The sequence below is a fragment of the Andrena cerasifolii genome, chromosome 3 (assembly GCF_050908995.1).
Source record: "Andrena cerasifolii isolate SP2316 chromosome 3, iyAndCera1_principal, whole genome shotgun sequence".
Classification (NCBI taxonomy): domain Eukaryota; kingdom Metazoa; phylum Arthropoda; class Insecta; order Hymenoptera; family Andrenidae; genus Andrena; species Andrena cerasifolii.
Genome location: NC_135120.1, coordinates 658,237 through 676,292, shown reverse-complemented (window position 1 = coordinate 676,292; position 18,056 = coordinate 658,237). Strand labels below are relative to the sequence as shown.

Below are 18,056 nucleotides of genomic sequence, written 5' to 3'. Positions count from 1 at the left end.
TGAGTCGACCGTAGTCCGCTCACATCTGCGCCCACAAGCCCAGACGCAACGCCGACGCGAACTCAATGTCTCAGATTCACCTCGCACAAACGCAGTCAAACGGCGATATTCACCTCCAACACCTCGAGCAAAACGTCAAGCATTCGCTACCAATTATACAAACAAATGCCGTATGTGTAATACTGACTCGCACGCTGCATATCAATGTCCGAAATTTATTGACATGACTGTCGACAAACGTATCGAAGCCGCGCGCAATGCACAATTGTGTTTAAATTGTTTACGATCAGATCACCAAACCGACGATTGTAAAGGTGGAAGATGTAGGGTATGCAATCAACAACATAATACAAAGCTACATCAAGAATCAACCAGTCACGTAACGGCTGATTCTTGACTATCATCGTCACATAACGGACCACAAGAATTCGGAGCAAAAAATCAAAAACGTAACCGTCGGAAAACCATTCCAATCACCGAAGGGTTAATGGCCACCGCAATCATCAACGTTCTTAATCTCGACCAACAACCAATCGAGTGTCGAACATTAATAGATACGTGTGCGAACGCAAATTTTATGACGGAAGACTTCGCCGCGAAATTACGCCTTCAAAAAAGGAAACTACCCGTAGCCATCGAAGCTCTAAATGCCATTAGCACTGTAACCAATCAAGTCGTCGCGACCACCATCGAATCACGTTCATCAAAATTTAAGCGGAACCTCACATTTTTTACGATACCTCGAATATCTGGATTATTACCAGATACACAAATCGATCGTGCGAAATTACAAATTCCAGCGAACATTCGATTAGCTGATCCGCATTTTCACCGACCAGCACCCGTAAACATGTTGATTGGAAGCGGCCCTTCACTTGCGTCTCTAAGTGTCGGGCAAATCAACTTGTCTCCTCATAACGCATCGGATCTCATCCTCCAGAAAACACAATTCGGATGGATCATCGGGGGGAGTGCACCTTCAACGGCACCACATGCAAAACGCAACACCTTTCTGACAAAACTAGATTTCGATCTAAAGAGTTTTTGGGAAGTCGAAGAAGGCCCACATGGACGGCATCTCTCATCCGAAGAACGAATTTGCGAAGAACATTTTTCCAACCACGTTCAACGAGACGCATCTGGTCGTTACATCGTTGCGCTACCGTTCAACAAAAAATTATCACTCCTCGGTGAGTCGTATTCGCAGGCTGTCAATCGGTTTTCCTCGTTGGAACGGAAACTAAATCGCGACCCAGAATTAAGACGAGAATACTCAGCCGTAATCAAAGAATACCTCTCGCTCGGTCATATGAGTCAGGTACGAACGCACAACTCGCACGGTTTCTACCTACCTCATCACGCGGTCATTAAACCTTCCAGCACGACAACGAAGGTACGTGTTGTATTCGACGGGTCCGCAAAATCAAGCAGCGGCTTATCACTTAACGATACCTTAATAACAGGACCTACCATCCAGGACGACATCTTCTCTTTACTCCTGCGGTTTCGCCTTTACATGTATGTTCTAACCGGGGACATCGAAAAGATGTACCGACAATTCCTCGTTCGGCCGGAGGATCGTAAGTACCAGCGCATCTTATGGCGAAATGAACAAAACGAAATCGCAACATACGAGCTGAATACAGTCACGTTCGGACTATCTTCAGCTCCATTTCAAGCCATAAGATGTCTGCATCAACTTGCGGACGACGAAGAGGCAAATTATCCGAAGGCTACGACCACGCTGAAAAGGGATATGTACGTCGATGATCTTTTGACCGGGGCAAATACGTTTAGAGAAGCACAGGTTCTACGCGACGAGATCATCAACATACTCCAACGAGGAGGTTTAAACATTCGACAGTGGACATCGAACGAGCCCAAACTTCTCACTGGACTCACGAAAGAACAGATTCACCCAAAGGTCTTCGAAGATTCCACAACTGTGAAGACGTTAGGCATCTTCTGGAACGCACGAGAAGATAACATCAGCTATACCGTCAATTCCAACATAACCGAAAGAATCACGAAACGTACAATCCTTTCATCCATTGCAAGGATTTTCGATCCACTAGGACTGCTAGGACCAGTCACTATCACCGCAAAAATCATCATGCAGCAATTGTGGCAATTGCAGCTGGACTGGGATGAATCTTTGCCGATCAAATTACATACAGAATGGAATACATTCATAACCGATCTGATGCATCTCAACAATCTCTCATTCAAACGAAATGTCACACAACGCATGCCTCGTAGCCTCGAATTACACGGTTTCTGCGACGCAAGCGAACGAGCGTACGGAGCTTGTGTATATGTAAGATCAATCAACGAAACCGGACAGATCAAAACCGACCTTTTGTGTGCAAAATCTCGTGTTGCTCCATTAAAAACTATCACACTCGCCCGTCTCGAACTTTGCGCCGCCACTCTTTTAGCCACTTTGTTTAAAAACGTTCAAAGGGCAACGGCAAAGGAAATCAAAACAACTACCTTCTGGACAGATTCGACCATTGTTTTGAATTGGCTTCACAAGGAACCAAGCACCTTAAAAACTTTCGTCGCGAACCGCGTAGCCGACATCCAAATCAAAACGAACAACAAAGCTTGGCGACATATCAGATCACATGATAATCCAGCAGACCTATTATCTCGCGGTCAGCCACCTGCTCAGTTTATTCAAAACAGTAACTGGAGTCACGGTCCTAAATGGCTTTCGAACAAGGAATCGGCTTGGCCAGTATCAAGATTTAACTTCCTCAAGGAAATTCCAGAAATGAGGCGAATTTCATGTTTCGCGACAATAGTTAAAAACAACGAACTATTAAATCGTTATTCAAGCCTGCCTCGATTAACGAAAATCGTAGCGTACTGTCTACGATTCAGATTCCCTAATCAGAGCAAAGGGCCTCCGACTGTAGAAGAGCTTCAAGCAGCTAACGACCGTATCATCCAACTCGTACAATCATCCGCCTTTGCACAAGACATTCATCAACTGAATACTAGAGTCCAATTACATCACAAGAGCAAACTTCTTCCCCTCCACCCATTCGTCGACGATAAGGGACTGCTGCGTGTCGGAGGGCGCCTTCAAAATTCAACGTTATCATACGAGAAAAAACATCCGATTCTTCTTCCAAAGGGCCATCATATCACGGATCTCATCATTCGACAAGCGCATGTCGACAACCACCAGGCAGGTATCACAACTACTCTGTATGCTGTTCGACAAACTTACTGGCTGATTGACGGTAGGAACGCCACGCGCAAAATCGTTCGACAATGTGTCAAGTGCTTCCGCATCAAGCCACCAGCGACGGATTATATTATGGGTCACCTACCTGCCGCTCGGGTAACCGAAAACCGGCCCTTTCACAATTGCGGCATCGACTATTGCGGACCATTTTACATTAAGGAAAGACGTTTTCGAAACCGCACACGAATAAAGAGCTACGTCGCCGTTTTTATTTGTCTTGCCACAAAGGCCATTCATCTCGAAGTAGTTAGCGATATGACAACAGAAGCATTCGTCGCGGCCTTAAAACGATTAATCGCGCGCAGAGGAATATGCCGTCATATATATTCCGATAATGGCAGCAACTTTATTGGTGCCAATAACGAATTGACGGAACTTCATGAGATTTTGCAGAAAGATGGGAAGGTACAACAATTCCTTACCGAAAAAAGGATATCGTGGCACTTCATGCCAGCCTTATCACCTCATTTTGGCGGCCTGTGGGAAGCAGCTGTCAAATCATTTAAGCATCATGTTAAACGCGTAGTCGGTGGAGAATTATTTACATTCGAGCAGTTCAACACGTTCGTCATTGAGATCGAAGCTATCCTTAATTCACGACCTTTAACACCTTTGTCGTCCGATCCCAATGATCCTTTAGCTCTCACCCCTGGTCACTTTCTGATTGGTGATTCTTTAACGGGTTTGCCCGAGATCGATTTCAGCCAGACACCAAGCAATCGGCTATGTAAATGGCAACATTCAGAAGGTCAAGCAAGACTTCTGGAGTCGATGGCACAAGGAGTACATCAATCAGCTCAACGTGCGTCAAAAGTGGACAAAAGGGGCTCACAACATTACGGAGGGAACCATCGTCGTGCTGAAGGAAGACCATCTTCCGCCATTGCAGTGGCGTCTCGGACGAGTCGAAATGGTTCATCCCGGCAATGACAAGGTCATCCGAGCTGTCACCGTACGGACAGCCACCGGGTCCTACAAAAGGAACGTGAGACAGATGGCTCCGCTTCCTATCCAACCAGACTCTTAAAGGCTTGTGTATCAAAATTCACATTATACTCACAATCTTTCTCATACTAAACTCTATCATAGTTCGCGCATTTATGACACATCATTGATCGATGAAACCTCTCAACGGGGGGAGCATGTTTCGTTTCAAAGGACAAAAGCGGGCTCAGGGGGCGAGGCGAAAATTCAACGTCTTAACGGTAGGCAATTGTTTGTTCTCGAAGCGTTCGTTGGGAACCATTTGCCTGCCAGATGACTAAAAGGCAATCGACATCGTGCCATTTTTTCTGGTATTTTCGACTACTTTCGTCCTGAGATAATCCGTTAAATTGTTCTGTCAGTGAGGGTACACGGTTACCTCGGACCGGTACATCCCGTCGTCCACCGCTGACTCACAGACCAATACGGTCATAAACCGCGACCCTGGCTAAACGCTCCAACCGAACAACCTAGCTAGGTTTGTTAGCCAGATGTCTGGTTTTCCTCCGCTACGTCACCAAAAGGGAGAGGTCTTCCTCCTCCACCACCGAAATCGAGGAAGGAAGGTCCCTCCTCTTCGAGGAGAGGTTGGCCAATCAGCAATTTTGGCACCTCTCGACAGTCTAACGCTTTGTCTACCTTCGAAGCCGAAAAGGGAGACGGGACAGAATTCGATCGGTCTGTCAAGCAAACAACTTGTTGTGCCCTGCGTGATGGCTCGCAAGGCTGGTACGGGATCTGGCGTAATCGTGGGTTCGGGAGTGATTAAAGGATGAGAATCCACCGGATGAACTACACCAAGTGTGATTAAACCCAAAGACTAAGTCTTTATTCAAAAACACTTAAACTAGACCGGAGTGTACAAGTAGGAATTAACCGTGTTAACTGGTCGAGAGTCGGCTCTAGAGTCTCCCGATTTGCGGCGGCAAATCGGTTTTTATTGCGCTATTGGGCGTGGTGCCGTCGCTTCGCGTTGCCGTGCATGGTCACGTTGCAACGCTCGCAATTTCGCTGATTTTGTAGTTTCGCGCTTTGCCTCGCAACTGATTTTGCTTAGGAACGTCTCGAACGTTCTGGAGTAGTATAATGGTTAATATGAAGTATAATATGTCGCGTGACACGTGTGCTTGGGCGTTGCCTGGGCACAACATCCCTCCCCCCTTGGGGGAGGAAAAGCCATAGCTTTTTCTGCCGATGATAAACTATCTTAGGGAAATCCCAAAACTCGTAATGGTTGGATTGGTTATCATCGACTTACATGTGGTTTTTCTTAACTAGCTTATAATGGTATATTTTAAAGAGAATTAGTGGAAGACGTTTCCTCCTTACTAACTATTTTGATTATCGCTTCGGGTTTTTGTGTTGTTTTGTCGCGACTCGTGTTGTCTGTGGTACAGTGTCGTGGTGTTTTTGCTTTGCAGCGTACAATGCATTTGTAAAGTGCGAACATACATAGTGTAGTTGTGATAAATCCCGTCACAGAGGATAGTGTAAAGAAGCTATAGTGATACTCGGTTGGTATAATCTCGGGTTTTTCTAAATCGTTTTGTAAGTCTTCTAATTTTTTACTAACTTTATTTAATTCTTCCGGGTGTTTGATTATTCTTTTAAGTTCAAAATTGGTATGTCGGTACGAATTTACAGTGGTCTGTGGAAACGTAATTTCGTCTAGTGTCAAATTGTAACCAGGTAAGTAGTTCCATGTTTTTTCTATTCCGTATTGTTTTCCGGTTTCTATCGTAAATTCGGCGGTAGTGATAGTACATTTATTTCTTATCGTTATTATACCAGAGTCCTTAATACTATACATGTTTGTGTTTTTATCGCCGCAGGTTACTGCTAGTTGTATTTGTTTCGGTGCGATATAAATCCATGTGCCCGGTTGTTGTAATTCTATCAGGATCGTGTGTTTCAGTGTCATGATTCGTATTTTACAATTGTTCGGTTTTTGCGTCAATTTTGTGTACAACTGTACTTCGCAGGGTCCGTATGGTATCGCTTTGAACATTGGATGGTTTGAGGTGCAGAGATATAGCTCGTTTATAGTTTTACATTCTGTTAGGTCTTGTTTGCTTAGTTGTATGTAATCTTGCACCGAGGAGTCGAGTACCACGTATGAGTCGAGGGGTTCTATATACGCGTAGAACGAATCGTTTACCTTTGTGGATACCGGGTGTACCTTGCTTAATTTGAATTTCTTTGCGCTCAACAATGGGATATCTAGTACTACGGTAATTGATTTCGTATCCGAAAATGCGGAAAGTGTAAGGATGTCGTATAGGACGTGCATATTTTCTAGTTTTATTCCGATCGGGAAGTCTAATCCTTGCGGGATGTGAGCGAGTGCTGAAGTGAGGTATGTTATGATTTGTGCCGGTGGCATTAATTGTGGGTTAAGGACTCCTTTCTTTATATCCATTATGAATTCTAACAAGTCTTGTGTGTCACGCAGGAGTGTTTCCGCGACGCTATTTATTAGTATGAGGTTTTCGTCTATTGTCTCTCGAAATCTAGTAATGTCAGTCGTCTGTTGTAGTAAGTATTGAATTTGCCAAGTTGCGTTTAAAAGGGTTTTTTCATTTTCTTGTACGTTGTGTATAGTTTCATTTAGAAGTTCGGCGTTAGCTCTTACAATTTGCATTTGCCCTTTGATTGTATTCTTTAATCTACTGTCTTGTCTTTTTAGGAAGTCTATTTGGTCGTTGATTATCTTTCTGTCTTCGGAATCCATTAGTCCGAAGAGTGATTTGCCTATGTAACCTAATCCGTCTATTAGCCCGCGACGCTGTTTTGGTGCGGAGCTTATGGTTTGTTGGACGTAAGTAAGGAATTTGGTTACGCGGTCTACTTTGCTTTGAATTTTCGTGCCAAACGTTTTACAGAATTTTTGTAAGTTATTAGTAGAAGGTGTTTTACACTGAGCAAGTATGTCATATAGTGCTGCCTGGAGATTTGATTCGCGTCGGTAAATGTACGATATGTCTAAGTGTAGTATTAGTTTCCAACTATCCCGGTAAATCTGTAGATCGCCTAAGTTTTCGAAGTAAATGCCCGGGTGATCTTGAAATTCTTTTATAGCGAAGTCTGTGTCGGGGGTTGTTCCTCCTATGAGTAGTGTCGTCAATTGTAGGACGGTAATCCTGTAAAATATAATGTCGAGGTGTAGTCGACGCATCTTTCTGTTCGTCGCGAAGTCTCTTGTCTTGCGTGTGTTTCGCGTGCGCGAGATAAAATTTTGTTAACGTAAGGCAGTTCTTCCTTGCAAGAGACTCGATTGTCTCGTCGCTTCTCATTCCGTTGTGATCAGTTGCGACATCATGTTGTGTTTCTTAAGCCTTCCTCGCGAGCTCGCGCTGTTTTTACTGGTACGTTTAGTGCAAGTTGTTGGGTGTTTTGTGTTTTGGTGGAAGTGCGTAGGGTTTTTATAATTGGTTTCCTCTTTTCTTAAATTTTTAGTGTTTGGAATATCCGGCGCCGTCCGGGTTTATGAGTATTGGGTACAGGCGGGCGGTGCGGGAGTACCGCTCGGCGCGGCGTCAAATCGCCGCCGAAAACGCTGAATGGTTGGACGCGGAGGACGCGTGGGGGATACGGGCACTTTACGGTGAGTATCAAATGTTTTTGTCGGTTAGGTGTTTTTTGTTTCTAGTGCAATTTTCTATTTTGGTTATTCCGCGTCTGGTTATTGTTCCAGAACGTCATGGCGATCGTTTTCCGGAACCCTTCACGCGGCCAGGTCCGTGGTTTCTATTATAGGCGCGCTTGGGGGGTGACACACACACATATTAATTTGGACTCATATATCCTAAATTGAATAAATTTTTTCTCCTCCTTTTTTTTTCAATAGTTTGTCTGCGTACCGTTACTTTCCTTCACTACTGCGACCGTTTCCTTGTTCCTGTCCTATTCTATGAAGTGTTTTAACCGGTTTGCGTGTACGCGGCGCGTTTTTCGTCCCTTTCCTATAGTGTAGTTATTATTGTCGTGCGTGTTTTGAATTGAGTAGGGTCCTATCCACGCGGGTGTTAGTTTTTTCGATCGTCCGCGTCTCACTGTCTCGTCGTGTAGGAGTACTTGCTCCCCAATTTTGAAAAATTTCTTAGCTGTCCTTTTATCATATTGCCTTTTTGACTTGTCCTTATTGATCCCTATAGTTTCGCGCGCGATGCTATTCGTGGACCGTAGTCTTTCGCGTAATTCTTCAGCGTATTTGTCGTAGGTGTATGTTAGTTGCGGTGCTTGGTTTAATGAGGTTGGTAAGGAAGCTTGTCTTCCGAAAACGAATTCGTAGGGCGTGTAGCTAGTAGACGTGTGAGGGGTAGTATTGTATGTGAACATCGCGTACGGTAGCCATTCATCCCAGTCAGTCTGGTCTTCTGCGATATAGTTCTTTAAATATTCTGCCAGCGTGCGGTGGCTTCTTTCTAGCGCTCCGTTCGATTGGGGGTGGTAGGCTGTAGTTTGGATTTTGTCGATTTTTAGTAACCTACATACGTTTTTAAAGACTTGGCTTAGAAAATTAGTTCCTTGATCTGTTAGTACTCGCTGCGGAATGCCGTATTCGCAAATTATTTTAGTAACGAATTCTCTAGCTACGGTATCCGCTTCTTGGTTCTCGAGGGGTATGGCCTTACTGAATTTGGTTAAAAGATCTTGAAAGGTTAATATGTATTTGTTTCGTCTGCCGGTCTCGGGTAAAGGTCCTACGATGTCTAGTGCGCATTTCTCGAATGGTTCCGTGGGAGTGTCTGTAATAACCATGGGGGCTTTGGTTATTCTCGATAGCTTATTTCTTTGGCATTTTTCACATCTAGAGATGTACTTTTCTACGTCTTGTCGCATTCCTGGCCACGAATGATTTAATTTTATGCGTTCTAGGGTCCGTTTTACCCCTAAGTGTCCACCCAGAGGTGTGTCGTGGAATTCGCGTAGCACTCGAAGTTTTTCGTCCTCCGTGTATGTTGCGTTGTCCGTTTCTCCATTCGATCGGGGCTTCTCTTGTTCACTGTCGTCTTCGCTGGCGCCGGCTATTGTTTCGTTGTCGATCTTTTGTTTCACTCCGCGCGTTATCGCGAACATTCTGCTAAGGGCGTCCGCGTTCCTATTCGTTTTTCCGGCCTTATAATCGATGCTATAGTCGTATTCTGCTAATTTCAACTTCCATCTCATTAATCTAGAACCGGGGTCCTTTACGTTGAAAAGCCAAGTGAGTGGCTTATGGTCCGTCACGATTTTGAATTTAGTGCCGTATACGTATGGTCTGAAGTGTTGCGTTGCCCATACGATGGCTAACAATTCCTTTTCGATGGTGCTATAATTCTCTTCCGCCTTATTCAATACTCTACTCGCGTACGCTATTGGCAAATCTTGTCCTATTTTTCCTTGCGATAATACTGCTCCTATCGCTTTTCCGGAAGCGTCTGTTGTTAGAACAAACGGTTTTGAGAAATCTGGATATTGCAATACTGGTGCTGTCGTTAATTTTTCTTTTAGAATCTCGAGAGCTTTCTGCTCCTGTGCAGTCCATCTGAATGCTTGGTCTTTCTTTAACAGTTGTGTCAAAGGTTTTGCAATCTGTGAAAACTCCGCTATGAATCTCCTATAATATCCAGCTAGGCCTAAAAAGGATTGCACGTCTTTTATTCCTTTAGGTACCGGGAAGCTTCGGACAGCTTCTAGTTTAGATGGGTCTGGCTTGATGCCGTTTTCGGTTATTATGTGTCCTAGGTATATTGTTTCTTTGCGTAGGAATTCGCACTTGTTGGGTTGAAGTTTTAGGCCACTTTCTTGTATGCGTTCGAATACGAGTTCTAATCGTTCTTGGTGCTCCTTCAATGAGCGTCCGTAGACGACTATGTCGTCTAAATACACGAAACATTTTATTCCCTGTAAGCCTGACAGTACGGTGTTCATTAACCTTTGAAATGTCGCGGGAGCGTTTTTAAGCCCAAATGGCATTCTATTATACTCGAAATGTCCGTATGGCGTCGAGAATGCGGTTTTTTCACGATCTTCCTCCTTCATAGCTATTTGATGGAACCCTGAAGCTAAATCTAAGGTTGAGAAATATTTTGCTCCGCCTAATTGATCTAAAATATCTGTTATATTCGGCAAGGGATACGAATCGCCTATCGTCGCGTCGTTTACCTTTCTGAAATCTACTACCACTCTTAGCCTGCGTTTACCTGTAGCATCTGGTTTTTTCGGGACTACTAGCAAGGGAGCGTTCCATTGGCTGGCGCTTGGTCTAATTATTCCTTCTTTTACCATTTCCTGAACTTGTTTATCTACTTCTTCCGTATGCGCTTGAGGTAGTCTATACGGCTTCACGTATATAGGTTTAGTGCCTTGGGTTAGAGTAATTGAGTGTTCCGCTTTTTTGGAGTATCCTAGTTTGTCTCCTTCTAATCCGAATATTTCATTGTATTTTTCGCAGAGCTCGAGTAAGCTGGTTTTTTCTTCGCTATTTAAGTGTTCGGTCCTGAGGCTTTCGCGCAAGATTTGCATTCTATTTCTCCCGTGTACAGCGTGTACCATATGTGTCGGCGTGTCGCGATCTTTGTCGCAGGTCGCGTCCGTCGGGTCAACGTTTTCGCTCGTCAGTGATTCTAATGTCACGGTCGGCGTACTGATAAGAACTTCGTCTGCTGTGGTGTTCATTATGCTTATTATGCATTTTCCGTCATTGCCTATCGTTAATGAGTTCCCTATGAGTATTCCTGGCTTGATCGGCTGTCCCTCTACTATTCCTTCTCCTTTTTCCGTCGTTTTGGCTAAGAGAATTGTTTCTGATCGCGGTTTTAATGTTACGTTGCCTCCTCCAGAGTAGGGGAACCGTGTTCCGTACAATTCTATTCCTTGATTTGCCCGAATGCATACGTCGTGCTTAGTCATGAAATCTTGTCCCAGAATTCCGTCTGCTTCTAATGGGAAGTCATCTCTCACTAACCGACAGGGATGCGTTATGAGTTTGTTTCCGACCTCTACGTTTAATTGTATTAGGCACAGCGTTTTGATTTCCATTGGGGCTATTCCTCGCAAGGACACTATTTCGTCTTGGGCGTGGACGTCGCCCAGCACCTTCCCTATCTTTATTAGTGTAATATCGGCACCGGTGTCGACTAGCAGGCTCGCTTTTCCTTTTACTAGTTCTGATGCTCTGATTTCGACGGTGTTTTCTATTTTGGAAGTCATTACTAGATTCGCTCGATACGAATCCACTCTAGGCCCTGTGTTAGTCTGTCTATCGTCGGTTGTCCCGTGGCCCGTGTTTGGGTAATCTCGATTCCCGCCATGTGATTCTCGGCCCGGAGTTCTGCTAAAATTCTGTCTAGAGTCGTCGCGCCTGTAACTCGTGTTTGTATAGCGCGGTCTATTTTCTCGTTCGTTTGCCCTTTCTCTGGCCCTGCATTCCCTGATTTGGTGTCCTGGTTTCTTGCAATAGTGGCAGACTACTGTGACGCGCTGTACTTCCCTTTTTATGTGCGTCTGTTGCGGCTGATAGTTTATTCGCGGCATGCTTAATCGCGTATAGCAATTCCTCGCCAAATGCCCTAATTTATTGCAGCGTTCGCAGCGCGGTACGTTAGATCCTTCTCTTCTTTTGGGTTGATCATCGAGCTTCCTAAAATTTCGCGAGGTGTTTAGACCCATCGCTTGTTCCTCCTCTATAGCTGCGGCGATAGCTGCATTTAGCGTTGCGTAATTTCGAGACCTTATGATCGTTCTCAGTTTTAAATTCAACCCGAGGGTGAAAACATCGAGGGCGCGTTCTTGCACTGATTCTGTTAACGCGTTATTTACTTCGTCGCTGTTCCCTGGTTTTACCGATAGTTCCGATAATTCCCCAGCTAATTCTTCTACTCTACACGCGAATAATTTTACGCTTTCGCCTTCTCGTTGGTGGCAGGCATGAAACTCTGCTCCAACTGCTCCTATTGATCTTTTGTCTACGAATAGTGAAGTTAAGATGTCCTTTAATTTATCGAAAGTATCTATATCTTTGTACTCTAATACCTTGGCTGCTTTGCCTTTAATTTTTGTACCTATCACTGTTTTCAAGAATCGTGGCAATTCATTCGCGGGGACAAACTCCGAGGCGCTTGTATAAGACTTCAAAAATTCTGCAAGTTCGTCTGACGATTTTCCTACGAATTTGTCGACTAACGACAGCGCGGTAGATAATAATTTTACGTTTGGTACCGGGAGGCTACTTCCCGCGTTTAGCGACATTTCGCTTTCTTCTGTTCCTTCTATGTCCAACAAACTAAAATCCGCTAGCACGATCGGGTATTCTCTATTCGGTGTTACAAAGTTTTCCGGAGACGATTCGGCACTTGAATCGTCGTCTTTTCTAACGCTTAGTCGCAACGGCGGCGGTCGAAGTGTTCGGCGAGACGATCTTGGATGGTCTATAGAAGGTAGAAGGTCTAATTCTTCGCGTTCGAAAGTTAGCTTTTTATTGAAAAATGATTCGAATGATCTCGACAAACTTCTTTGACCCGGGAGTTTGAATCGATTTGCGCGTTCTTCTTCTATAGACATGCATGTACCGTTTCTATTTTTATATAGGACTCTGGTTTACAATATGTACGTTTGCGCTATTCTGTTACTCACAAGGCTGCTCGCAACCACATGTCGTCGGCTCGGTCAGGCGTCCTCTCGTCTGTGAACCAACGGCGGTGATAAGCTGAAACTGGACCCAGCAAGGTCGATTCGTACAGCTGTTCGCTGCGTGCTCCGACGGCTGCTTCCCGTGAACGGCTCTCCGTCCGTCCTTCAGGTGCGGCTCCTACAGGTTCCTCGGTCTCCAAGTCCTCTCGTGCGTCCTGACCCTCAGATCAGTGACGTCCTCGTAGATGGATTTGGTGTTTGATAGACGGTAGTTTCACCCGTTCTCTCTCAGGCTGATTTTACTCGACACCAGGCTCGTCGTCGTTCGGACTGCGTCGAACGTCTTCTCAAAGGCCGTTCCTCGGTCCTCTGTGCTACCTCGGTAGCGACGATGGCCTGTTTTGGCCTACGAGATTGCGATGATCCAATAATCTTGTCGGAGGTAGTTCAACCTCAGTCGACGTCGATCAATCGGTTGCGTCAAGGCTCGGTAAAATCTTTACGATGCAGATCCCACCGCTGCCACCAATTTTGTTGTGCCCTGCGTGATGGCTCGCAAGGCTGGTACGGGATCTGGCGTAATCGTGGGTTCGGGAGTGATTAAAGGATGAGAATCCACCGGATGAACTACACCAAGTGTGATTAAACCCAAAGACTAAGTCTTTATTCAAAAACACTTAAACTAGACCGGAGTGTACAAGTAGGAATTAACCGTGTTAACTGGTCGAGAGTCGGCTCTAGAGTCTCCCGATTTGCGGCGGCAAATCGGTTTTTATTGCGCTATTGGGCGTGGTGCCGTCGCTTCGCGTTGCCGTGCATGGTCACGTTGCAACGCTCGCAATTTCGCTGATTTTGTAGTTTCGCGCTTTGCCTCGCAACTGATTTTGCTTAGGAACGTCTCGAACGTTCTGGAGTAGTATAATGGTTAATATGAAGTATAATATGTCGCGTGACACGTGTGCTTGGGCGTTGCCTGGGCACAACAAACTTCTGGTCTCTGGTTGAGACCTCGATCGACACTTAAAACGATCAGATAACTTTACGAGGATCTAGTCAAGCATTCGTGACTAGAACTATCAATCAAACAGTTCTTACTCAAATCATCGTTCGGATTTGAGTAATTACTCTGGTCAGCGTTCGTGACCAAGACTATCGAACAATTTACATTCGTGCTAGTGTGATCATCGTACATCATCAAGCTCATTTTCATCGAATAATTTAATAATCACTCAAAATTAATTTGGCGAGTGATAAGGTTGCCAGCATCGCGTACCACGGAATCTCTTGGGCCTTACAACCCCAAGAGGAAAGATAAAACTTTCGCGCGTGTTGGTGGCTAACATGGAGTGTTATACGTAGTCTATGTTCAGGATATAGAAGAGGCAACACGTGCTGGGGAGTTCAGTACTTTGTATCTTAAAAGTATATTATATCCTAATTCTTAATGTTAAAGTGTTGTGCGATTACTATTCCCGTCCCCACAATATGGTAGCAGAGCGTGGTTAAAAGATCTCGATTTTATCAAAGAGCAGCTAGTATCGGCTTCTCTCATTCTGATGCGGAGTCTTTCAATTCTAGAGATGAACTCTAAAAAGCACCAGCCTAAGAGAAAGATTCAGTTTTGGAAAATGATAATACCTTGGTTTTAAATATACAATATATGCATGAAAGTTTAGGATTGTAAGATCTTGTTTTATTTTTAGTTATATATATATATAAGAATAAAATAGTTTACAATGGACAGCATTAAGGGCTGGTTCCGAAGAAAACCTTCTAAACTTCCAGATCAAGTAGCTAAATCACTCGCCAATAGATCATCAGGGTTAAATAGGTCCCCAGCTCTCATTGAGTTAGACGGCGTAGTTAGGATCTCAGGAGCTGTTAAAGTAGAATGGATTGAGGATATTCTGAAGCGACTGGCACTGGTGGTAGCATGTCAGCTATTATCCAGAAGGGTTAATTGGCATCCCATCATCCCGTTTGTGGCAAAAGCATTGTATCAGATGTTGAGATCAAGAGCCTCAATTCTTAAAGACTCCAAATCTAGAATGTCCTCCGAACTCCAATGTCTAGTTTCTGGAAAATTTGTAACTGCCTTGTCATATATCGAAAATGGATCAAAGAGTTACCATAGAGAATGTGAACACTCTTGGGAATTTGAAACCATAGGGCATCAGGCAGTGGTAATCCGGTATGGTCTAGTGGCTAGGATATGTGGCATAGAAGACTGGGACATGTGAACAAGAGGATCATAGAGGACATGAAGAAAGAAGAGTTGGTAGACGGCATGAAAGAACAAGATAGAATTAATATCCAATGTGAATGTTGTATCGAAGGAAAGGCCTGTAGAAAGGTGCACGCCAGATTGGAATGTAGAAGAAGTGATGGAATTTTGCAATTGTGGCATATGGACTTAATTGGGCCTATAAATCCAACCTCAAAAGGTAGGAAGAGGTATGTGTTTACTATAATTGATGATTATTCGAGGATGTTTTTTGTTGAAGTGTTGAAGGAAAAAGGAGAGGCAGCGGATAAATTGAAGAGGTTAATAATACTAAGAGAGAATCAATCTGGAAAAAGACTGAAGGCAATTCGTTCAGACAATGGAGGCGAATTCATTGGAGCTGATTTAAAAAAATGGTTGGAAAACAAAGGGATTAAGCATGAATTGAGCCCAGCTAGAACGCCACAGTGTAATGGAGTGGCAGAGAGAGGTAACAGGTCACTAATAGAGATGACGAGGTGAATAATGTCAGACTCGTGTCTGCCCATGGATTTTTGGGCAGAAGCGGTGTGTACGTCAGCACATATCAAGAATAGGGTGAAGACAAATGTACATGGGAAGACGCCATATGAATTATGGAATGGAAGAAAGCCGAATGTAAAGTACATAAGAAGATTTGGTTGTGTGGCGTATTTACTGAACAAGGAAGGTTTGAAAAATAAATTTGAACCGAAAACATTTAAGGGAATATTTTTAGGTTATGGAGAGAACAGTACTTATAGAGTATACTTACCTGAAAGGGGATTGGTACGAAACGATTGTGATGTAAAATTTGACGAAACTAAGAATGGAATGGAGCTATTAAAGGGTGACGACAGGAGACAATCCGATAAAACTAATGAACTGGTAATTATAGGACTAAATGATGAAAAGAAGAATGAAGAAATTGAACCGTATGTAGAAGATGCTGGAGAAGATCCTGAGGGAGACAACAGCGTTTACGAGGATGCAAATATGGAAGAATTGATTGAGGAAAGTGAAGGAGAAAACGAGAATGAAAATGAAGAGGAGGCGATAGAAATTGTGGAACAGCCAATTCGTATCAGAGATAGAGGGCGACCTGAAGGCACGACAAAGGAAGTGATGCAAGCACGAAGAAATAAAGAAATGGAAGAAGAAGAACGAAGAGCAGAGAGAAGTGGGTTAAGAAGATCAGAGAGAATAAAGGAAACACATAGCACGATGTTAATAATCGGCGAAGAGATCCCAAAGACTATAAGACAGGCAAAAGAATCAATAAATTGGGAGAGATGGAAACAAGCTATGGATGAGGAAATCGATTCAATGAATAAACACGAAGTATGGGATGTGGTTGCGCGCCCAAAAGCGAGAAAAGTAATAAACAGCAAATGGGTGTATAATATCAAAGAAAACCCGAATACAAAGGTGAAGAGATACAAAGCTCGTTTGGTGGCGATTGGATGTGGGCAACGTCCAGGTTATGATTATGATGAAACGTTTGCACCTGTAATACGAATCGAAACAGTTAGACTGTTGTTTAGCATAAGCGCTGAAAAGGGCAGAACGACAAGAATATATGCTGTGAAAACGGCCTTCTTGCATGGAGACTTGGAGGAAGAAATATATATGGAGTTACCAAAGGGGTATGAAAAGAGTAATGACTGTGTATGCAGATTAAAGAAAAGTGTATATGGGCTGAAGCAAGCAGGAAGATGTTGGAATCAATTTCTTACAAAGGTGTTACTAAAAACTGGGCTGGAACAGAGCAAAGAAGACCAATGTCTGTTTTACAAAACAGAAGGAAAGGATTTTTTATATTGTGGCATACATGTAGACGACATGATTATTATATCAAGCAGAGATGAATACGAAAAGAAATATATGGAAGAGATAGGAAGAGAGATAGACATGAAAAATTTGGGAGAAGCAAGGAATATATTAGGAATGCAGGTTGAACAGGAAGAAGGAAAGATTGAAGTACACCTAAAGGACTACATTGAAAAGCTGCTAAAATTATATGGAATGCAAGACTGCAACATAGCTACATCGCCGATGGACATTAATGTGAAGATGGACAATAATGAAAATAGTCGAGTATGCAATATAGAGGAATATCAAGAACTGATGGGGAGGCTTATGTACCTGAGCGTATATGCTAGGCCAGACATATCAATTGCAGTGAGTTGTTTATCTCAGTTTAACAAAGAACCAAAAACGATACATATGGTTGGTTTGAAGAGGATATTAAGATATTTAAAGGGGACTATCAACTACCGTCTTGTGTTTGGACATAAGAATTGTACCATAGAAATTAAATGTGAGACTGATGCATCGTGGGATAGCACATAAGATGCAAAATCCTTCACTGGATTGTTGCTGTACAGAAATGAGGACTTAATACACTGGAGAAGCAAGAAGCAAGCAAGAGTGGCGTTATCATCTACAGAAAGCGAAGTTGAAGCGTTGTTAGAGGGAGTGAAAGAAGTGATATGGTGTAATGATTTGCTGAATGAAATTGGACTGGGAGATAGAGTTAAGAAATTTATAAAGTGTGATAATTTGAATGCGGTGAGATTGGCAAATGGTGGAAGTTTTAAAACTAAGTCGAAGTTATTGAATAGAAAATGCTATTATATTAGAGAAGCCGTGATGAATGAAAACATAAAGGTATCACATGTACCAAGTGTTGAAATGACAGCGGATTGTATGACAAAACCTCTGAGTGGCGCGAAGCTGTTAAAAAATGTTTAAAAGATTTTGGGGAATAAAAAACAATAAAACAAGGGGGGTATGTGTGAATGTATGCATGATTGTTTTATTGTGAATGGGCCTGCAGAGTCACGTATGCGCGAGACACCTATGGGTGAAAGTGGGAAGTAAGAGTAGTTGGAGAGAGTATGCATGGAGTGTTATACGTAGTCTACAGGGTATCCCACTAAGGAGTGGACAGCGCGATAT

General features: G+C 43.5%; 2 protein-coding genes across 2 annotated transcripts; one reads left to right on the top strand and one right to left on the bottom strand.

Annotated features, from left to right (window-relative positions):
- The first annotated feature begins 487 nt into the window (after positions 1-487).
- LOC143367133 (uncharacterized) lies at positions 488-4,283 on the top strand. Its single transcript, XM_076808700.1, has 3 exons — positions 488-3,352; positions 3,650-3,908; positions 3,961-4,283. The coding sequence occupies exons 1-3, from the start codon at positions 488-490 to the stop codon at positions 4,281-4,283; spliced, it is 3,447 nt and encodes a 1,148-aa protein (XP_076664815.1).
- A 1,142-nt stretch (positions 4,284-5,425) lies between these two features.
- On the bottom strand, positions 5,426-14,057 carry LOC143367132 (uncharacterized). Its single transcript, XM_076808699.1, has 3 exons — positions 14,019-14,057; positions 12,857-13,068; positions 5,426-7,380 (listed from the first exon to the last, which is right to left on the bottom strand). Exons 1-3 carry the CDS (start codon positions 14,055-14,057, stop codon positions 5,535-5,537), a joined length of 2,097 nt encoding a protein of 698 aa, XP_076664814.1. The 3' UTR covers positions 5,426-5,534.
- Between the last annotated feature and the right edge of the window lie 3,999 nt (positions 14,058-18,056).

Bases quoted from the DNA above. Each gene is read 5' to 3' on its own strand.
- LOC143367133 (XM_076808700.1), top strand. From the start codon at position 488: ATGGCCACCGCAATCATCAACGTTCTTAATCTCGACCAACAACCAATC. The intron at 3,353-3,649 runs GTAACCGAAAAC...GAGATTTTGCAG, and splicing joins GTCACCTACCTGCCGCTCGG to AAAGATGGGAAGGTACAACA. The intron at 3,909-3,960 runs GTCACTTTCTGA...GATCGATTTCAG, and splicing joins TCCTTTAGCTCTCACCCCTG to CCAGACACCAAGCAATCGGC.
- LOC143367132 (XM_076808699.1), bottom strand. From the start codon at position 14,057: ATGAGCTTGATGATGTACGATGATCACACTAGCACGAAT. The intron at 13,069-14,018 runs GTAAATTGTTCG...TCTGAGGGTCAG, and splicing joins ATGATCACACTAGCACGAAT to GACGCACGAGAGGACTTGGA. The intron at 7,381-12,856 runs GTGAGTAACAGA...TATATTTTACAG, and splicing joins ATGTGGTTGCGAGCAGCCTT to GATTACCGTCCTACAATTGA.